The sequence below is a fragment of the Heterocephalus glaber genome, unplaced genomic scaffold (genome assembly GCF_053883595.1).
Source record: "Heterocephalus glaber isolate CG9 unplaced genomic scaffold, H.glaber_assembly_v1.0 deba00000347, whole genome shotgun sequence".
NCBI classification, from domain to species: Eukaryota; Metazoa; Chordata; class Mammalia; order Rodentia; family Bathyergidae; genus Heterocephalus; species Heterocephalus glaber.
Window position 1 is genome coordinate 37550553 of NW_028258143.1, and position 17455 is coordinate 37568007.

At 34.6% G+C, this 17455-nt stretch overlaps 1 protein-coding gene across 1 annotated transcript in view; it reads right to left on the reverse strand.

The window, feature by feature from the left end:
- Acvr1c (activin A receptor type 1C) overlaps positions 1-17455 on the reverse strand; it is a 109905-nt gene that overhangs the window by 12391 nt on the left and 80059 nt on the right. The window contains exons 4-7 of the mRNA XM_004835920.3: positions 15157-15387; positions 12503-12670; positions 11179-11335; positions 843-967 (exon numbers count right to left, since the gene is read on the reverse strand). Coding sequence (XP_004835977.2) covers positions 843-967; positions 11179-11335; positions 12503-12670; positions 15157-15387 — 681 coding nt within the window. The remainder of the gene's footprint in view (positions 1-842; positions 968-11178; positions 11336-12502; positions 12671-15156; positions 15388-17455) is intronic.

Below are 17455 nucleotides of genomic sequence, written 5' to 3' on the forward strand. Positions count from 1 at the left end.
TTTAAAGGTGAGGAACTGAGATTTCAGTTGCTAACAATCTCATTCAAGGCATTGCTAATCGAAGGCTTCATCTTGAGTCTGTCTCACTTGAAAGTGGAAATTCTAAACCATTTCCTACCAGTCTTTAACTTTTTCTCCACTGATGAAGTACTTTCATAAGATTGTATTTGCAGAGCTTTGTCCTCTCAATTTCTTGTGTCATTACTAATTTCTAAACTCCTGAGAGGAGTGGAGACAGAAAGAGTGTCTTTGTTCCCCTCTTCTCTCTACTTTATCCCTCTACATTTATCAGGGGGAAAAAAGAACGCAACAGCCCAAGAAACAGAAGATTTCAAGTTCTGTGGCTTTGGTAAGTCTTTTGACTTCTCTCTTTTTTTTTCTTTTTCCCTTTTTTTTACTAGTATATTCTTGCGATACAGAACAAATACACTCCCTCTGGGGAATTGGTACACATACATATCACATCTTGATCCTTTTTACTTCCCCTTTCCCTCCCTTCTCTGCCATATCCCCCTATCCCCAGATTAACTTCTTCAGGATATAAAGATACAAACTAACTGCACAAAAACTCAAATAAAAGTGCCTTCCAAAGCATCAGTATTGAAATCAGAATTATCAGAGCTGTCACTCATCTAAAAAAGACATTATAAAAACTCCATTATATTTAGAATGTTCCATTTTTGCCACTAGAAACATACCATCAAAAGGTATTTTCCTAGGTATTTAGAATTCAATATTGAATTCAATGATTCAATATTGTTCTCAGAAAAAAAAAGAAAATCACATCTTGTATTCAGAATAGCAACCCAAGATATATACAAATGGTAATTCCAAAATCTTACCTCCAATTGAACACCTTCGGGCTATTTCCCAGTAAACCAGACCAACAGAATAGATGTCAGCTCGTTTGAAGGATTCAAAGATATTCACATTCATTGAATCATCAAGCATTTCAGGAGCCATGTACCTTCAAAAGCATGCACACCTCAGATTCTCTATGTAACTTTATACCAGTCCAATAAAACACAATATTAATAAATAAATATAAAAATATTTAAATATATAAAATATAAATTAAGATAGTTTTCATCAATTTTAAAGGTAGACCTAGGACACAATAGTAGAATAAAATTAAATAATATACAAATAATATACAGTAGTTATTGACTCACCCACCAATTTTAAAAATATTTTAAATGTAACTAGAGGTCATTCCATTCAGTGCAGGTGTAAGACAAGCCCCATACTTGGAAACTACAAGATGGAAGGAAATTGAAGCATTCAACAAGAGAAATGAAATTCAATCTCCAGCAAAATGTGTTGCTGTGGAAAGCTCCTTGAGGGCAGATTGTGCTTTGCTCATCATATCAGGTCAACCTTCCAACACAGTGGTAGGTAGCATTCCATGAATTCCTTCTGTGAAGGAACTATTTTATTTTATTTTTATAGGTAAATATATTAACATTTTATAGCACTTTACTATCTTTTTGTGCAAATATATCATAATACATAATAATTTAATTGTAATAAGTTTATTGGTACTATTTAGATATATGTAATGATCACATTCATCATATGGAACTTATACCTGTACATGATATACCTTAATTCTTTTTTTTTTCCTCATTCCCCTACCCTCCCTTCAACCCTCTGTCCCCTACTTATTTACAAAAGCTTTGTTTGTATTTTATTTTTCTTTTCTCATTTTTTTCCCTTTTCCCTTCCTTCCTTTCTCCCTCCCCCCTCCCTAGTGGCCCTTGCCATTTGAACTCTTTCTTCCTATTTCACAATATCTATCATACATCTTGGTCCTTTTTTATCCTTTCAGTTTCTCACATGAGAGAACACGTGTGTTTAATTTGTTTCACTATGAGTATGGTGCTTCCATTTAGCTATAAATGTCTCAAGTTTATCCTTCTTTATGTCTGAGTAGTTCTCCACTGTATAAAAAAAACCCACATCTTTTTATCCATTCATCGGTTGATGCACATTTGGATTGTTTCCAAGATTTAGCTATTACAAACTGTGCTGCTATGAACATGGTTGTGCATATATCACTATGATATTATGCTTTTAATTCTTTCAGGAAGATACTAAGAAGGGGGAGAGCTGGGTCAAATGGAACCTCTAGTCCTAGTTTTTTGAAGAATCTCCATACTGATTTCTACAGTGGTTGCACCAGTCTGCATTTCCACCAACAGTGGAGAAGGATTCCTTTTCCCCCACAGTCTCACCAGCATTTGTTATTGGTTGATTTCTTCATCATAGCCATTGTTTGTGGAGTGAGATGGAACAGATTAAAAGATACAGATACAACTCCAAACACCTTATCAGACACCTTATGTTTGACAAAGAGGCGAAATACCTTCACTGGAAGAAAGATAGCCTCTTTAATAAATGGTGCTGGAAAAACTGACTTTCCACATGTGGAAGACTAAAGCTAGACCCATGTCTCTCACCATGCACTAAACTAAAATCAAAATGGATTGAAGATCTAAATATTAAAACAGAAATAGAACTCTTGAAGACATAGGTGTAGACAAAGACTTCATGAGCAAAATCCTGCACATGGGAAATACTACAAAGCATCAACAACTGGGATAATCTTCATAAAAAGCTTTTGCACAGCAAAAGAAATCACCAACAGAGTGAAAAGACAACCCAGAGTAGGAAAATCTCTTAGCCAATTGGTCCTCAGACAAAGGACTAATATCTATAACATATATCTTTAATATCCACCTATAATATCTAGAACATTTTAAAAATCAGGACCCCCCAATCTAAAAATGAGCATCTGAGATCAATACATACTTCTCAGATGAGAAAGTACAAATGGCAAATGAATATATGAAAAAATGTTGAACATCGCTTGTCATTCAAGAGATATAAATTAAAACAATGCTGAGATTGAAACTCACTCCAGAAAGAATTGTTGTAGTACACATTGTGCCAAGAAAATTATAGCCTTGTTTGAACAGTACTAAATGGAAGAGATCCATAATCCCCTAGACCTGACTGAGGCTGGATGTCCTAGGAAGATTTGGGAGATTTCTCAGAATACAGAAATGAGGATGCAACACCCTCCAAGCTCTTTGAAAAGCAGTAACTCCTCTGAAAAAATCCAGCATCCAAGCCTTCCCTTAAGGTTCATGATGGAAGAGGAAGGTGAACAAGGTAAGATTTGTTTTTACTGGGACAAAAATAAAGGTCCCTTAGGGCTGCCCAGGATGAATAAACTGCCCTGAAATGTTCCTGTAACCTCATTAAAGTCCCAAGGAACCAAGTGAAGGACATATAGGCACAGTCCTGAAGTCTCAAATTTGGTTTACAGGCCAGTTGTAACAGTTTAGAAATCCTCTGCTCTGAAGGGCCTTTAACAATTTCAGGAAAAGCTATTGGTTGTTGTTGATCTCAAGGTTGAAAACCTTGGGATTATGCCAAAGTCCTATAGAACCTGCAACTCCAAATAAAGAAATGGAAGCAGTCTGACCATGTGGCCACCTGCTGGCTGTAACAAGAAAAACACCACAAGTAACATTATTAAGGAGTCTGTCCTAATACCTGTGCATGATTCTCCATTTTATCATGCTTATTCTTCACTTTCAGAGACTCTGTCTTTGAAAGTGGGAGTTATATTCAAACTCTTATTATCTTAATATCCATCACTTTGAGATATTTAAGGATATGTACAAGTATGGGAGATCCAACAAATTTTACATAGTCTTTAAATATTTTTAAAATTAATTGTATTGGTACATTTTAGTTATACAATACAATGACATTCATCACTGGAAATTTTCACCTTTACATAATCTCTCTTGGTTCTTATCTCTTCCCCATTCCCCTGCCCTCCCTTCAACCACTCCATTCCTATATACAAAACCTTTGTATCCATTTTTTCATTTTCTCATATTGAAACCATTCCCTTCTTTCTTTTCCCCTACCCCTCCCATTTACGCCTCCCCTTTGCCCCTTTTCTTCCTACTTCACATTATCTATTATACCTATTAGTCCTTATTTATACTTTCATTTTCTCACACCAGAGAAACTATTCGGTGTTTACACATGTGTGTCCTATTTATTTCACTTAAGAGTATCGCCTCAATGTGCATCCATTTAGCTATAAATGTCTCTAATTTCCAGATTTTTATGGCTGAGTATTACTCCATTTTATTTTAAAAAACCATTTTCTGTATCCAGTCTCCAGTTGATGGGCATTTGGGCTGTTTCCAAGTTTTAGCTATTACAAACTGAGCTGCAATTAACATGGGTGTACGTATATCACTGTGGTATGATTCTTTTAATTCTTTGGGAAATATGCCCAGCAGGGGAATAGCTGGGTCAAATGGGACTTCCAGTCCTAGTTCTTTGAGGTATTTCCATCCTGATTTCCACAGTGGTTTCACCAGTCTACACTCCCACCAATGGTGGAGCAGTATCCCTCTTTCCCCACAGCCCCGCCAACATTTGTTATTGGTTGATTTCATGATAGCAGCCATTCTTACTGGGGTAAGGTGGAATCTCAGCTTTGTTTGCATTTGCATCTCTTGAATGACCAATGATGTTGAATATTTTTTAATAAGTTTCTGTGCTATTTCTACTTCTTTGTCTGAGAAATGTCTGTTCACTTCAGATGCCCGTTTTTGGATTGGGTCTTTAAATTTGGGAGGTCTAATATTTTCAGTTCTTTATAGATTCTAGATAGTAGACCTTTGTCTAAGAGACAAATGGTAAAATTTTTACCCACATTGTGGGTTGTCTCTTCACACTGTTGGTGGTTTCTCTTGCTGTGCAGATGATTTTTAGTAAGAAGAGATCCCACTTGTTGATGGTTTGTGCTAGTTCACACGCAACTGAGGTTTTTTTCATAAAATCTTTTCCTACACCAATGTCTTCAACAATTCTTCCTAAACTCTCTTCCAGCCAGTTTAGTGTTTCTGTTTTAATATTTAGGTCTTTAATCCATTTAGATTTTAGTTTAGTGCATGGTGAGAGATACAGGTATAGTTTTAGTCTTTGGCAAGTTGAAACCCAATTTTTCCAGCACCATTTATTAAAGAGGCTATCTTTCCTTCAGTGAGGGTATTTGGGTCCTTTGTCTAAGATGAGGTGGTTGAGTATGTCTGGAGTTGTTTCTGCATCTTCTATTTGGTTGCACTAATCCTCAGGACTGTTTCTTTGCCAGTACCATGCTGTTTTTATCACAGTAGATTTGTAGTATAGTTTCAATTTAGGGGTTGTAATACACCTTGTCATGTCACTGTTACCTAGAATTGCTTTTGCTATTCTGGGTCTCTTCTTGTTCCAAATGAATTTTTGGACTGTTTTCTCAAGGTCCATGCAGTATGCTGCTGGAATTTCAATTGGGATTGCATTGAATCTATATAGCAGCTTTGGAAGTAAGGCCATTTTCACTATGTTGATCATTCCTACCCAGGAGCAAGGGATGTCTTTCCATTTTCTTATATAATCTTCAATCTCTCTTTTCAGGTTGCTATAGTTTTCAGAGAAGAGGTCTTTGATTTTTTTCATTAGGTTGATTCCTAGGTATTTCAGTTTTTTGGAAGCCATTGTGAAAGGAATTGTTTGCCCTATTTCTCTCTCAGTGAGTCTGTTGTTCATGTACAGGAAAGCTATTGATTTTTGTGTGTTGACCTTGTAACCAGCTACTTGACTGAATTTGGTTATTAAGTCTAGAAGACTTTTGGTGGAGTTCTAGGGGTCTTCTATATAGAGTATCATGTCATCTGCAAATAATGACAATTTGACTTCTTCATTTCCTATCTTTATTCCTTTTATTTCTTTCTCTTGTCTAATTGCCGTGGTTAATGTTTCCAAAACTACATTGAACAGGAGTAGTAATAGTGGACAGCCTTGTCTTGTTCCTGATTTTAGTGTGAAGGATTTCAGTTTGTGACCATTTGGTATGACGTTGGCTGTTGGTTTTTCATAGATGGCTTTTATCAAATTGAGGTAGAGACTGTCTATTCCAATTTTATGTAGGGTTTTTATCATAGATTTGTGTTGGATTTTGTTGAATGCTTTTTCTGCATCTATTGTGATGATCATCTGGTTTTGTCCTTGGCTCTAATAATGTAGTGTATTACATTTCTTGAATTACATATGTTGAACCATCCCTGCATCCCTGGGATGAATCTCATTTGGTCAGGGTGTATGATGATCTTGATGATCTTCTGCATTCTATTTGTCAGTATCTTATTAAGGATTTTTGCATCTATGTTCATTAGTGAGTTTGGCCTATAATTCTCTTTTTCAGTTGGGTCTTTCTCTGGTTTGGGCATCAAGGTTATGCTTGCTTCCAGGAATGAATTCGGGAATATTGCTTCTCTTTCAATTTCACTGAAGAGTGTAAGCAGTAGTGGCAGTAGTTCCACTCTAATAGTCTTGTAGAATTCGACAGTGAAACCATCAGGACCCGGGCTTTTCTTAGTTGGTAAGTTTTTGGGCCGGGGATTTAGCTCATTGGTTCCAGTACCAAAAAAACAAAAAAAAAAATTTTTAATTACGTTTTCAATTTCATTGATTGATATTGGGTTGTTTAGAATGTTTTAGGTCTTCTACATTCAACTTTGGTAATTCATACATATCTACGTATCTGTCCATTTCTTCTGTGTTTTCCATATTATTGACATATAGATTCTGGAAGTAGGTATTGATGATCCTCTGGATTTCTGCTGGGTTCATTGTAATTTCATCCTTTTCATTCCTAATTGCATGGATTTGGGCCTTTTCTGATAAGACTGGCTAAGGGCTTGTCAATTTTGTTTATTCTTTCAAAGAACCAACTCTTGGCTTCATTGATTTTTTTGTATTGTTCTCTTAGTCTCCATTGAATTGATTTCTGCTCTGATAGTTACAATTTCCTCCCTTGTATGAGCTTTGGCTTTCTCTTGCTCTTGTTCTTCTAGGAGCTTGAGGTTCAGCATCAGCTTGTTTAATTGGGCTCCCTCTGTTTTCCTAGTATGAGTATTCACTGCTATGAATTTTCCTCCTAAGACTGCTTTCATTGTGGCCCATAGATTTCGATATGTTTTATTGTCATTTTCATTTAATTGAAGGAACTGTCTGATTTCTTCTTTAATTTTGCTGTGACCCATTGGTTATTCCAAAGTGTGTTGTTCAATTTCCATGTGTTTAGGAAATTCTTGCAGTTTCTTTTGCTATTGATCTCCAATTTCATCATACCATGGTCTGATAATATACAGGGGATAACTTCAATTCCTTTGCACTCACTTAAACATGTTCTATGAGCGAATATGTGGTCTATTTTGGAGAATGACCTGGGTGCAGCTGAGAAGAATGTGTACTCTGGTTTTGTGGGGTGGAACACTCTGTAAACATCAGTTCAGTTCATTTGTTCATGAGATCGATTGAGTTCTAGTAGTTCATTACTTATTTTTTGTCTATTTGATCTATTTGTGACAGTGGGGTATTGAGGCCCCCCACTACTATTGTATTAGTGTTTATATGATTTTTCATGTCCATTAGTATTTGTTTTATATAGTTGGGTGCAGTAGTGTTTGGTGTATATATATTAATGATTGTCACCTCTTCCTCTTGGATTGTTCCTTTTACAAAGATGTAGTGTCCTTCTTTGTCTCTCTTAATCAGTGTTGGTTTGAAATCTACTTGATCTGCAAAGAGCATAGCTACTCCTGCTTTTTGGGGGGTTCCTATCACATGGAGTATTGTTTTCCACCCTTTAACTTTCAGTCTATGAGTTTCCTTTTGAATTAAGTGTGTTTCTTGTATGCAGCATATTGTTGGATCTTGCTTCTTGACCCATTCTGCCAGTCTATTTCTCTTGATTGACGAGTTGAGACCAGTAACATTGATGGTTATAAGTGATACATGTTGACTTATCATTGTCATGACTTTTTCTTTTTGTTGGATTCTACCCCTTTGTGTTTAATTTCTTGTCGTGCCTGATTTGTTCATTCTTCTGGGCTTACTGGGGTTGTGATCCTCATTGTCTTTTCCTAGGATACTGTTTAAAAACTTTTGGCATTCTTCTTTGGTTCCTACCATCCTCTTTGTCATGAAAGTATCTTATTTCACCATCAATTTTGAAAGATAGTTTTGCCGGGTACATCAGTCTGGGTTGGAGACTGTTTTTCTTTAGGGCTTGCAGTGTCACTCCAAGCTCTTCTTGCCTTGATTGTTTGTGTTAAGAAGTCTGCTGTGATTCTAATGGGCTTTCCTTTGTATGTAATTTGTTTCTTTTCTCTAACTGCTTGTAGAACTTTGTTCTTCTGTTAGGTTTCTGGAATCTTAACAATTATATCCCTATGTGTAGATTTTTTTGATCAAGGCTCACTGGAGTCCTATATGCCTCGCTTATCTGTAAGTCAAGTTCTTTTCCTCTGCTTGGGAAGTTTTCTGCCATCATTTCTGTGAACAGTTTTTTTTTTTTTATGTCATCTGCACTCTCTCCTGTTTCTTCATTGTCTCCAATCATTCTTTTGTTCTTTTTCACATCATCTAGCAGCTGCTGGATTGATTTATTGTGGTCCCTTACTATTTTAAAGAAATGTTTCTTTTCCTGGTCACTAATTGCAATCTTATCTTCTATATCTGAAATTCTGTCCTCACATTGGCTCATTTTGCTGTGTAGACTTTCAATGGAGTTTTTAATCTCCTGGAAATCTGTTTGCATCTGTTTTATGGATTCCATTTGTTTCCTATGTTGGGATTCCATCATGTTCCTCAGATCCTCTCTTTTTTTATCTGTGTCCTCTCTAGATTTATTAATCTTGTCTTGCACTATGGGCACAATCTCTGCTGTTATCTGAGAAATTATTTCTGATTTCATTTTTTCCAGATCCTCTTTTGTTGCCAGTTCAGCAAGTCCAGGTGTTATAGTATCAGAGTGTTCCATCTCATTTCCCTTTGGGGTTGTTATAGCTGATCTGGAAGTCTGGTTTTGAGGCTTGTTTACATGTCTACTCTTTTCAACAGGGGTTGTGGGGCCTGCTGCTGGTACCTGTGCAGCTCACCTCCTCTGTGTTGGGAGCAGTCATACATTAGCCCGGAAGCCTCCTACTCTGCACTGAGAGTGGTGGCATGTCGACCCAGAAGCCTCCTCTTCTGCATGTATGCATTTCTGTAATGAACTGGGAAAAGCAGGACAATGTAGAGGAACTGAGAGGGAACTGCAAGCACATCCTCGGACAGCCTTCCAGGAGCTCAGGGGCTGAGACAGCTCAGCCTAGTCTTTAAATATTGAAAGACTATAGTAGCACATAAATATATTTGTTAGAGTTCCTCACCTGTTTATTCCAATATATTTATTCTCTGTCTGCTGTTTAGAACCTGAACATGTAGTAGCAAGCAGAGTTTCAGACCATTTATGAGGTATAAAGGCTTTGGAAGAGCTATACATTGCTGAGTGCTTTTTTCTTTTCTTTTCTTTCAATTTTTATTTTTTGTTTGTAAATTTTTGCATTACATAATGATTACATTCTTCATGGGAAGTTGGTACAAGTACATAATACATCTTAATTTTTTTTTTCATCCCCTTTCCCTCCCTAGCACCATCTCTTGATCCCCTTCCCAGCTCAAAAAAATCTACCTCCCTATTTCCTATTATCCTTTACTAGTTCTTTATTTCTATTTTGGGTGATATTTAACCATGTGATATTTAAGTCTGGGTGCTTGACTTATTTCACTTAACATTATGGTCTCAGGGTGTATCAATTTACCTACAAATGACTCAAGCTTATCCTTTTTTATGTAGAGTAGTACTCAATGGTTTGTTAGTACCACATTTTCTTTACCCATTCATCTGCTGATGGACATATAAGCCACTTCCAAAATTTAGCTATCATGATTTGTGCTACTATAAACATAAGTATGTATGTATCACTGTAATATAATGTCTTTAACTCTTTTGGAAATAGCTAAGTTAAATGGAATATCTAGTTTTAGTTTCTTAGAAATCTACATAATGATTTCCATAGTAGTTGTACTAGTTTATACTCCCACCCACAATGTCAGAGTGCTTCTTTTTCTGCCACAGCCTCACTAGCATTTGTTATTTTTTGAATTTTTTATGATAGCCATTCTTTTTGAACTAAGGTGGAGTTCCAGTGTTGTTTTAATTTGCATTTCTCTAATGGTCAGTGATCTTGAACATTTTGTCATGTATTAATCGGCTATTTGTACTTCTTTTGAGAAGTGTCTATTTATTTCACTTGCTCATTTTTGATTGGGTCTTTTATTTTGAGGAGTCTAATTTTTTTAAGTTCTTTATATTCTAGATATTAGTCCTCTGTTTGAGGAATAGCTGGTAACTTTTTCTTCCATTCTGTAGACTGTCTCTTCACTCTTTTGATCATTGCCTTTGCTGCACAAACACTTTTTAATTTGATACGGTGACAATAAATCAGAAAATTCAGAAGAAATATATAGATTCCTAGAAATATGAATTACCAAAACTGAACCAAGAAGATATAAAAACCCTAAATAATACAGTAACAGGAAATGAAATTAAAGCAGTATTAAAAATCTACCAAGTAGGAAAAGCCCAGGTCCTGATGGATTTACTGTCAAATTCTACAAGAACTTCAGAGAAGATCTAATGTCAGTACTCCTCAAACTATTTAATGAAATCAAAAGGGAAGGAGTACTCTCAAAATCATTACTGGATGCTAGCATTATCTTGGTTCCAAAACCAGAGAAGATCCAAAAGAGAAATACAGGCCAATCTTTTTAGTGAATACAGATGCAAAAATCCTCAATGAGATACTAGCAATCAGAATCCAACAAAAATCATTAAAAAGATCAAACATCATGATCAAGTATGCTTCAACCCAGTGATGCAAGGATGGTTTAAGATACACAAATCAATAATAGTTTTTTATCCATCCAAAAATGCATTCTCTGGTGACCATTAAAAATAATACATCATTATCTCTTCCACTATTCTTCTTCACTGGACTCTGCAGCCAAATGGTTTCTATTTGGCCAAGAATACCAACTCTCCTATTTTACAGTCATCATGCCCACTGATTTCTCAATGACTCAGAAAAGACTTCTTCTTTTCTTGGGGCCAGCATTTTTTCATTTGGTCCAGAGCTTTCTATGCATATATCATGAACTTTTGTTTTTCTCAGTCAATCATAGGTCTTAATACGCTACCAAAGTAAGTCATCTTACCTCTTGGTTCCCACTTTAGGATTCTGAGGTATATCTATAGTGTTCAGAATGGAATCATGTTTCACAGCCAATCCTAAATCTGCTATGGCACAAGTTTCACATTTTTTCACTAAGATATTCTTTGATTTTATGTCTCGATGAGCAATAGCAGGTTTACCTATGAAGCATTAAAAAAAGCATATTCATCTTTTTCTTTACCAAAGACTGAATCTGAAGATTTAACTCAAATGTTACTTAGACCACCCACTCTGCGTTCCAAGTCATTCTCCAATAAAGCATCCCATTTTGATGTTTTCAGAGCTCATATTACTATCTATATTATCTGGCTTATTCATGTGTATGCTTAACCATCTGTTTCAACCAAACTGTTAGCTGAATGAGGGCAGTGATTTTGTCTTGTTCATCACCAGCCTCCAATGTTTAGAACACTAAGTGACATTTATAGGCACTAATAAATATTTTTTGAACAAATTGTGGATGAATCACCATGACTATGTACTCATAGAACATGGAAAATATTTTCTTACAAAACAAGTTTCAAATTTTTACTATCCTAGATTGGGGGAACCTAGAGACTATTTTCTAATGATTTATCTATCTAATGGCCCCTTTTCTTCAGTTCAACTAAAACATGTTGGAACAGATTGAATGAAGACTAGATATGAAAATCGAGACATTAAGCCAAAGTTAGAGATTTGCAAATATCTAAAATAAAAGTTATTTTCACTAGATAGGTTTTTGCATTAGAAAACAATGACACTTTAAAAAGCTGTTATCTATGTTAACTTTTACCTTCTAATACTTTAAGCAACTATTTTTAATCTCTTAATTTTAATATAAATATTAACATTACCTATATTTTTAAAAAAACTTTCAGGGTTCTCAATTTTTGAACATATAAATGGATCATGAGTTACAATTTGAGACCCACTACCTTGTTTATGATTTTCTAGAGTCAATTCTCTATTAAATAAGTAAATTTAAAAAACAGTATTATAGGGCTTCAGATACATAATGTGCAAATGTTTTTTATGGTCACATTATCCTTCCCAATTATTTTTTAGTTACAGAATTTAGTTACAGTTTTTAGTTATAGAACTAAGAATATAGGCTAAATGTCAAAGATGGAACAACTAGGAAAAAACATATTACGAATAATATACAAAAGGATAAGTACTATGTGAAAGCTGGCTGTATCATAAAACCTTCAGCTTTATAAAGTACTTTTATTGTTTCTTTATATTTGATCATTGTAAAGAACTGAAATGCAAATGAGTAATTGCTATCTTTGCATTCATCAAGAAAAACAAATTGAAGTACATACCTTGTGTACCAACAATCTCCATATGCAGGTGTGCCAGACCACTAGCTATTGAAAGTGCTAGTTTGATCATTCCAGCTGCTGTGACTATGTTTCTATTCAGATAGTCATATAGGGAGCCTTGTTCATGATACTCAGATACGAGCCAAAGCTGAGTCCAAGTTCCATTGTCTAACAGGAAAACATACCTTATTACTGAAAATATATATTGAAAAAGAAGCCAAAAGCTTTTAATAATGTCAATATTTAATCTGTGTTGTTAACAAAGCAAAGTTATTTCCTTCAGTAGGGGCACTTACAGACTTAGTAAAGTAAAAAAATTTTCAGAAAATTACAGAAGAAGTTGATATTTTAGACCGCACTGTAGAAATAAGAAGTTGTGAGGCTGTGATTCTAACAACTAGAAAACTTCTTTCTTATTCCCTCTAATCAATGCCTGCTGGCAATGAACACATTATATGAGACACTACTGAGAAACACGTTCAGGCTGCATGTTGTATTATAAATTACTCTAAGCTTTTAAGAAAGATCATACATACAACTACCAGAAATACAACAAATTTAGACAAAGTATTATTGTTATCATAAAGGTCCTAACACTCTAAGAATATTATTTATCTTTCAAAATATGAAGTTAATGATTTCCTCAGAGGCTTATATAAAAAGCTAAATACAATTGGTAGGTATTTTTGAATAATTTACTTCATTTATCCAAAAGTGAATCCAGAACATTTTTTTAAAATTAGCAGAATAGAATGTTGCATAATGTTTTGTTAGGTATTAATCTAAAAAAGTTGCCTACAATAACCTGGAGAATCCTGACTAGTTTTGATATTCCAAGAAAGAAATCTATAATGAACACTTGACAGACTCTGCTGCCAGATGCTTTATGTACAGAAGCTGCTTGTTGTCCAAATATTTAATTTCCAAACCTAGGTAGTGATAAAATTTCCTAGGAATACAGGTTGGTACTACATGATAAAATTCACTTTTTTAATTGGTCCTATACACAACTACCCTCACTCACACTCTCTTCCTGTTCACATCAGTGGGTATCTTTGCCCTCTACCACTAATGCCTTTGTCAGACAACTGACTAAAATGTAAAGCTGTAAATGTTGCAAAAGTATAGGAATTCATGGAGATGCAAGTGAGATTAGAGGCCATTTGGTATTATGCACAGAGTGATGACAAGAAATAATATGACAGAGGTAGAAGAGAAAACCAAGGATGATCTCTTTTTTGCATATTATTCTATAATGCAATAAACATCATTTTGAATTATCCCAGAAACATGAATCATATAGCTACATTCACCAAATTGGCTGTATTGCTAATTAATCTAACCAGTATGTAGCTTGGCTCAAGATTAGGAGGGGGGAAATAAAGTTCTTCATAGCTGAATGAAAATGTCTCATTTTTCAGAAGCTTGAGAATAATTTTTAATTTGGAAATTATATTTTTTATCTCATGTGGGCTTTAATCTATTTTACCCTAGCAAATCAGAAATGACAAATCATCAGCAAGCATAATTATGGCCAAAATTTACAATACTGAACCTCTCTCTTTAGCTGAATAGTCAGTAATGAATACTTTCATATTAATATGGATCTAAATAACCATAGTTTTTTAATTTTCACAGGCAAAGGTAGATATCTGACATCCACAAATAATTTGTTTTATCCCTTATTTTGGATGAGGTTATAGCTGTGCAAAGTTTTTCATGGGTACTACTGAATAGAGTTATAATTTTAAAAATGATGGGATCAAGTTTTGTTCACTCTTGTTCCTCATTTGCATTCACTTAAATGAATAAAAGCTTTGAAAGGAAATGAGAGAGCTCATAGTAAATCCATAGACTTTATATCCAGTCCTTGATTACTCAAACATATATACAATATTCTAGGAGTACTAATTTTTAAGCACTAGAAATCTGATGCTTTGTTTTGTTAAAGTGAACTAAAAAAAAAAAACACTGGTTTTTCACTTATTAATGTTAAACTTCACAATGTAAATCACGTTCAAAGTAACACTGGTAGAAAACGTTACTGAAATTGTTTTGCTTACTATAATTCTACTGTAATCTACAGATAACATGCATTGAAAACTTGAGTCTGGAGGACAAAGCCTGTTACATAGATAAAAAAATCCAGTCCTAGCAAAAGTGACTATTCAGCTAGCATTCATTAATATGTCTATACATGCTATTAAAATACTGAAATATTTGCATCCCAGTTGTTGTGTAGCTGCTACTCAAAACTCATAATCACATTCCCTTGTCCTGGGACAACAGAGTGCTCCTGCCTTCTAGTATGTCTCTAGATCATCCCACAACCCAGCAGCAACTAAGTAAATGAATTTAGCAAGGCAGGGATTTCTAGCACTGGGCTCCAGTTGGGGCTTCTGCATTAGTTGGTTGTGTCCTACCCACAGCAGCTATCAAACATTTTAAACATCAGGCTGGCTATTGTATCATCATGTCATTCATGTGTCCTGCTTTATTGTATGATTATGTATATTTATTTGTGGAAAATAAGGATTTTCTGTCCTCAATAAAGAAATTATTTTATGTAGTTTTTGTTAAAACAAAGAGATTATTTATTCTCATCGGTAAGAGATGCAATGCTTTGCTTATTAAGCCCAATTTGATGTAAATACCTTTGTTGTCAGCAGCAATGAAACCAAGGATATTTTCATGTCGAAGCATAACCGTCTGATAAATTTCTGCTTCACGAAACCAAGATCTTTCATCTCTGGAGGAGAATATTTTTACAGCCACGTCTTCCCCACACCATCTTCCATGCCACACCTCACCAAATCTACCTTTTCCTACTATTTCTTGAAGTACAATTGTCCTTGCAATTGTTCTCTGAACCAGCAGAGGCAGACCTAACCAGAGAAAAGGTGGAATTAAAAGTAAATGTCAGAAAAGAACTGTCATGATGACCATTCCTCACACATAAAAAAAAAAAAAATTAAACATTTTAACAATTTTATCAATTTTGAAGAAATAAGCACCATTATAGCAAAATTCACTGTCAAATCAGGCCAAGGAAAAATATTCTAAGTTATGAACATGAATTTCCATTCTATTTACGAAAATTTTCTGAAGATACTCTGCTGCTGTATTTATCAGATTTCAAAGAATTGTAAATTTCCCTGAATTTTTCATCATTGGTAGACATATTAATAAATATACAAAGGAAAAAAATATCTTGTCAACATCTAAAATAAAATGTATGGTTCCTGATACAACTGGGAAGGCAAAAGAATTCTTTCTGAGTTTTTTCAAACCAAATTAAAATTTAAAAGTAAAAAATCAAAAATGATGGAGTCAGGTAATGATGTTACCCTAAAAACATATTTTCTATGGAATAAAAAAATCAATAAAACATATTCCAAGTTTATGTATAACAATTATAGTCTTTGAGTCAATAAGTCTACCTCTAGGAGTCTATGCTAAAGATTTAATTCAAAATGTAGAAAAGATGTCAAAATACTGAATATATTTTATTATTTATAAGAAACAATAAGTAAAAGTGTCAAGTGATGAAAAACTGTGGAATCTTACAAACACAAATTAAAAAGTCCTAGGTGTATATTTTAGCTATGTCATCTGATAACCATAAGCAAATTATTTCACCTCTCTGAACTTTAAATTCCTTCTCTGAAAAGGAGAGGATATTGAAATTTCCTATCTCGTGAGGATAACATAAGAATTAATAAGCATGTTAAGCACATAGCATATCCTCTGACATTATATGTTTAATATTGGTTAGCCCTCTAATATTATATTAACCTTACCGTGGATTACTTAGAGCTAATAATAATTATTCTGCTTATAAAGAGGTATTCTTAATGATATGGGAAGTTAGTTTTGCTATAGTATTAAATGAAAAAAACCTCATAAAAATTGTATCCATACAAATAAGTACAAATAAGTGTATCTAGCTTCTCAAAATGCACAGAGAGAGACTGAAGAGGAAATATCCTAAATACTATGGCAGTTATTTCTATTTGGTGGAATCCTAGTGAATTGTGATATTCTTCTTTATAATATTCTATATTTTCATAATCTCCACAATGTGTATTATTAGTCTTATAAATAAAGAGGCTCTGAGATAAATCATTCTAGAAAGTCAGTGTAGTTATTGTCACTGTACTTACATGAATAGCGACAGCTCTGCATCTCCTGGGGGCCTTGGCCCCTGCTCCAAATATGAGCCACTTTATTTAGATGTTTTCACCTTTCATGAGAGCCACCCACTGTCACTAAATAGGCACAGATTAGAAATTCGACGTGTGGGGTCTCAATGATTAGTCACAAAGCCCTAAATCAGAGGTTCTTTTGAAATCATCTGGTTCACCTGAGTATGTGTTGTTCAAACTGACTCCCTGGAAAACCATGTTACCACATCATGGACTCTCGGAGCTCCTTACTTAGCCAAAATCTCAAGTGTTACCAATGTGAATAATAAGACTCTTTCTCCATTTTTGAAAGGACTAAGAGTCCTTTCTCCAGCCAATGAGAGGAAATTAGTTGAATTTGGAATGTTTGACATCTATCCTTGTATATACTTCTTTAAACTTTTTAATTACTATAGGTAGTTCATTTCTAAAGAAAAATAAAATTTATGTAAGATAGAAAAAATAAGTAATCATCTGGTTCAGACTTATCATTTAAAGATGAGAAAACTGGGGCCCAACAGCTATCAAAGCCTTGTCCAGGACTATGGTGCTGCCAGGAGACCAGCCCAGAACCAAAACACTCTTGCTCAAACTCTGCTCTCTCACCCTTCAGTGGATGTGACTATAACCCTCCCCTTTAGAAAGACCTCCCATCAAATACTAAGGACTATTTTTGTAGGATATGGTCAATTTTCCTATTTGACCACCTATTAAGAGTGAAAATAACAATTATTAGGCCAAATTTCAATGACAGACTCTCCTTCCCCTA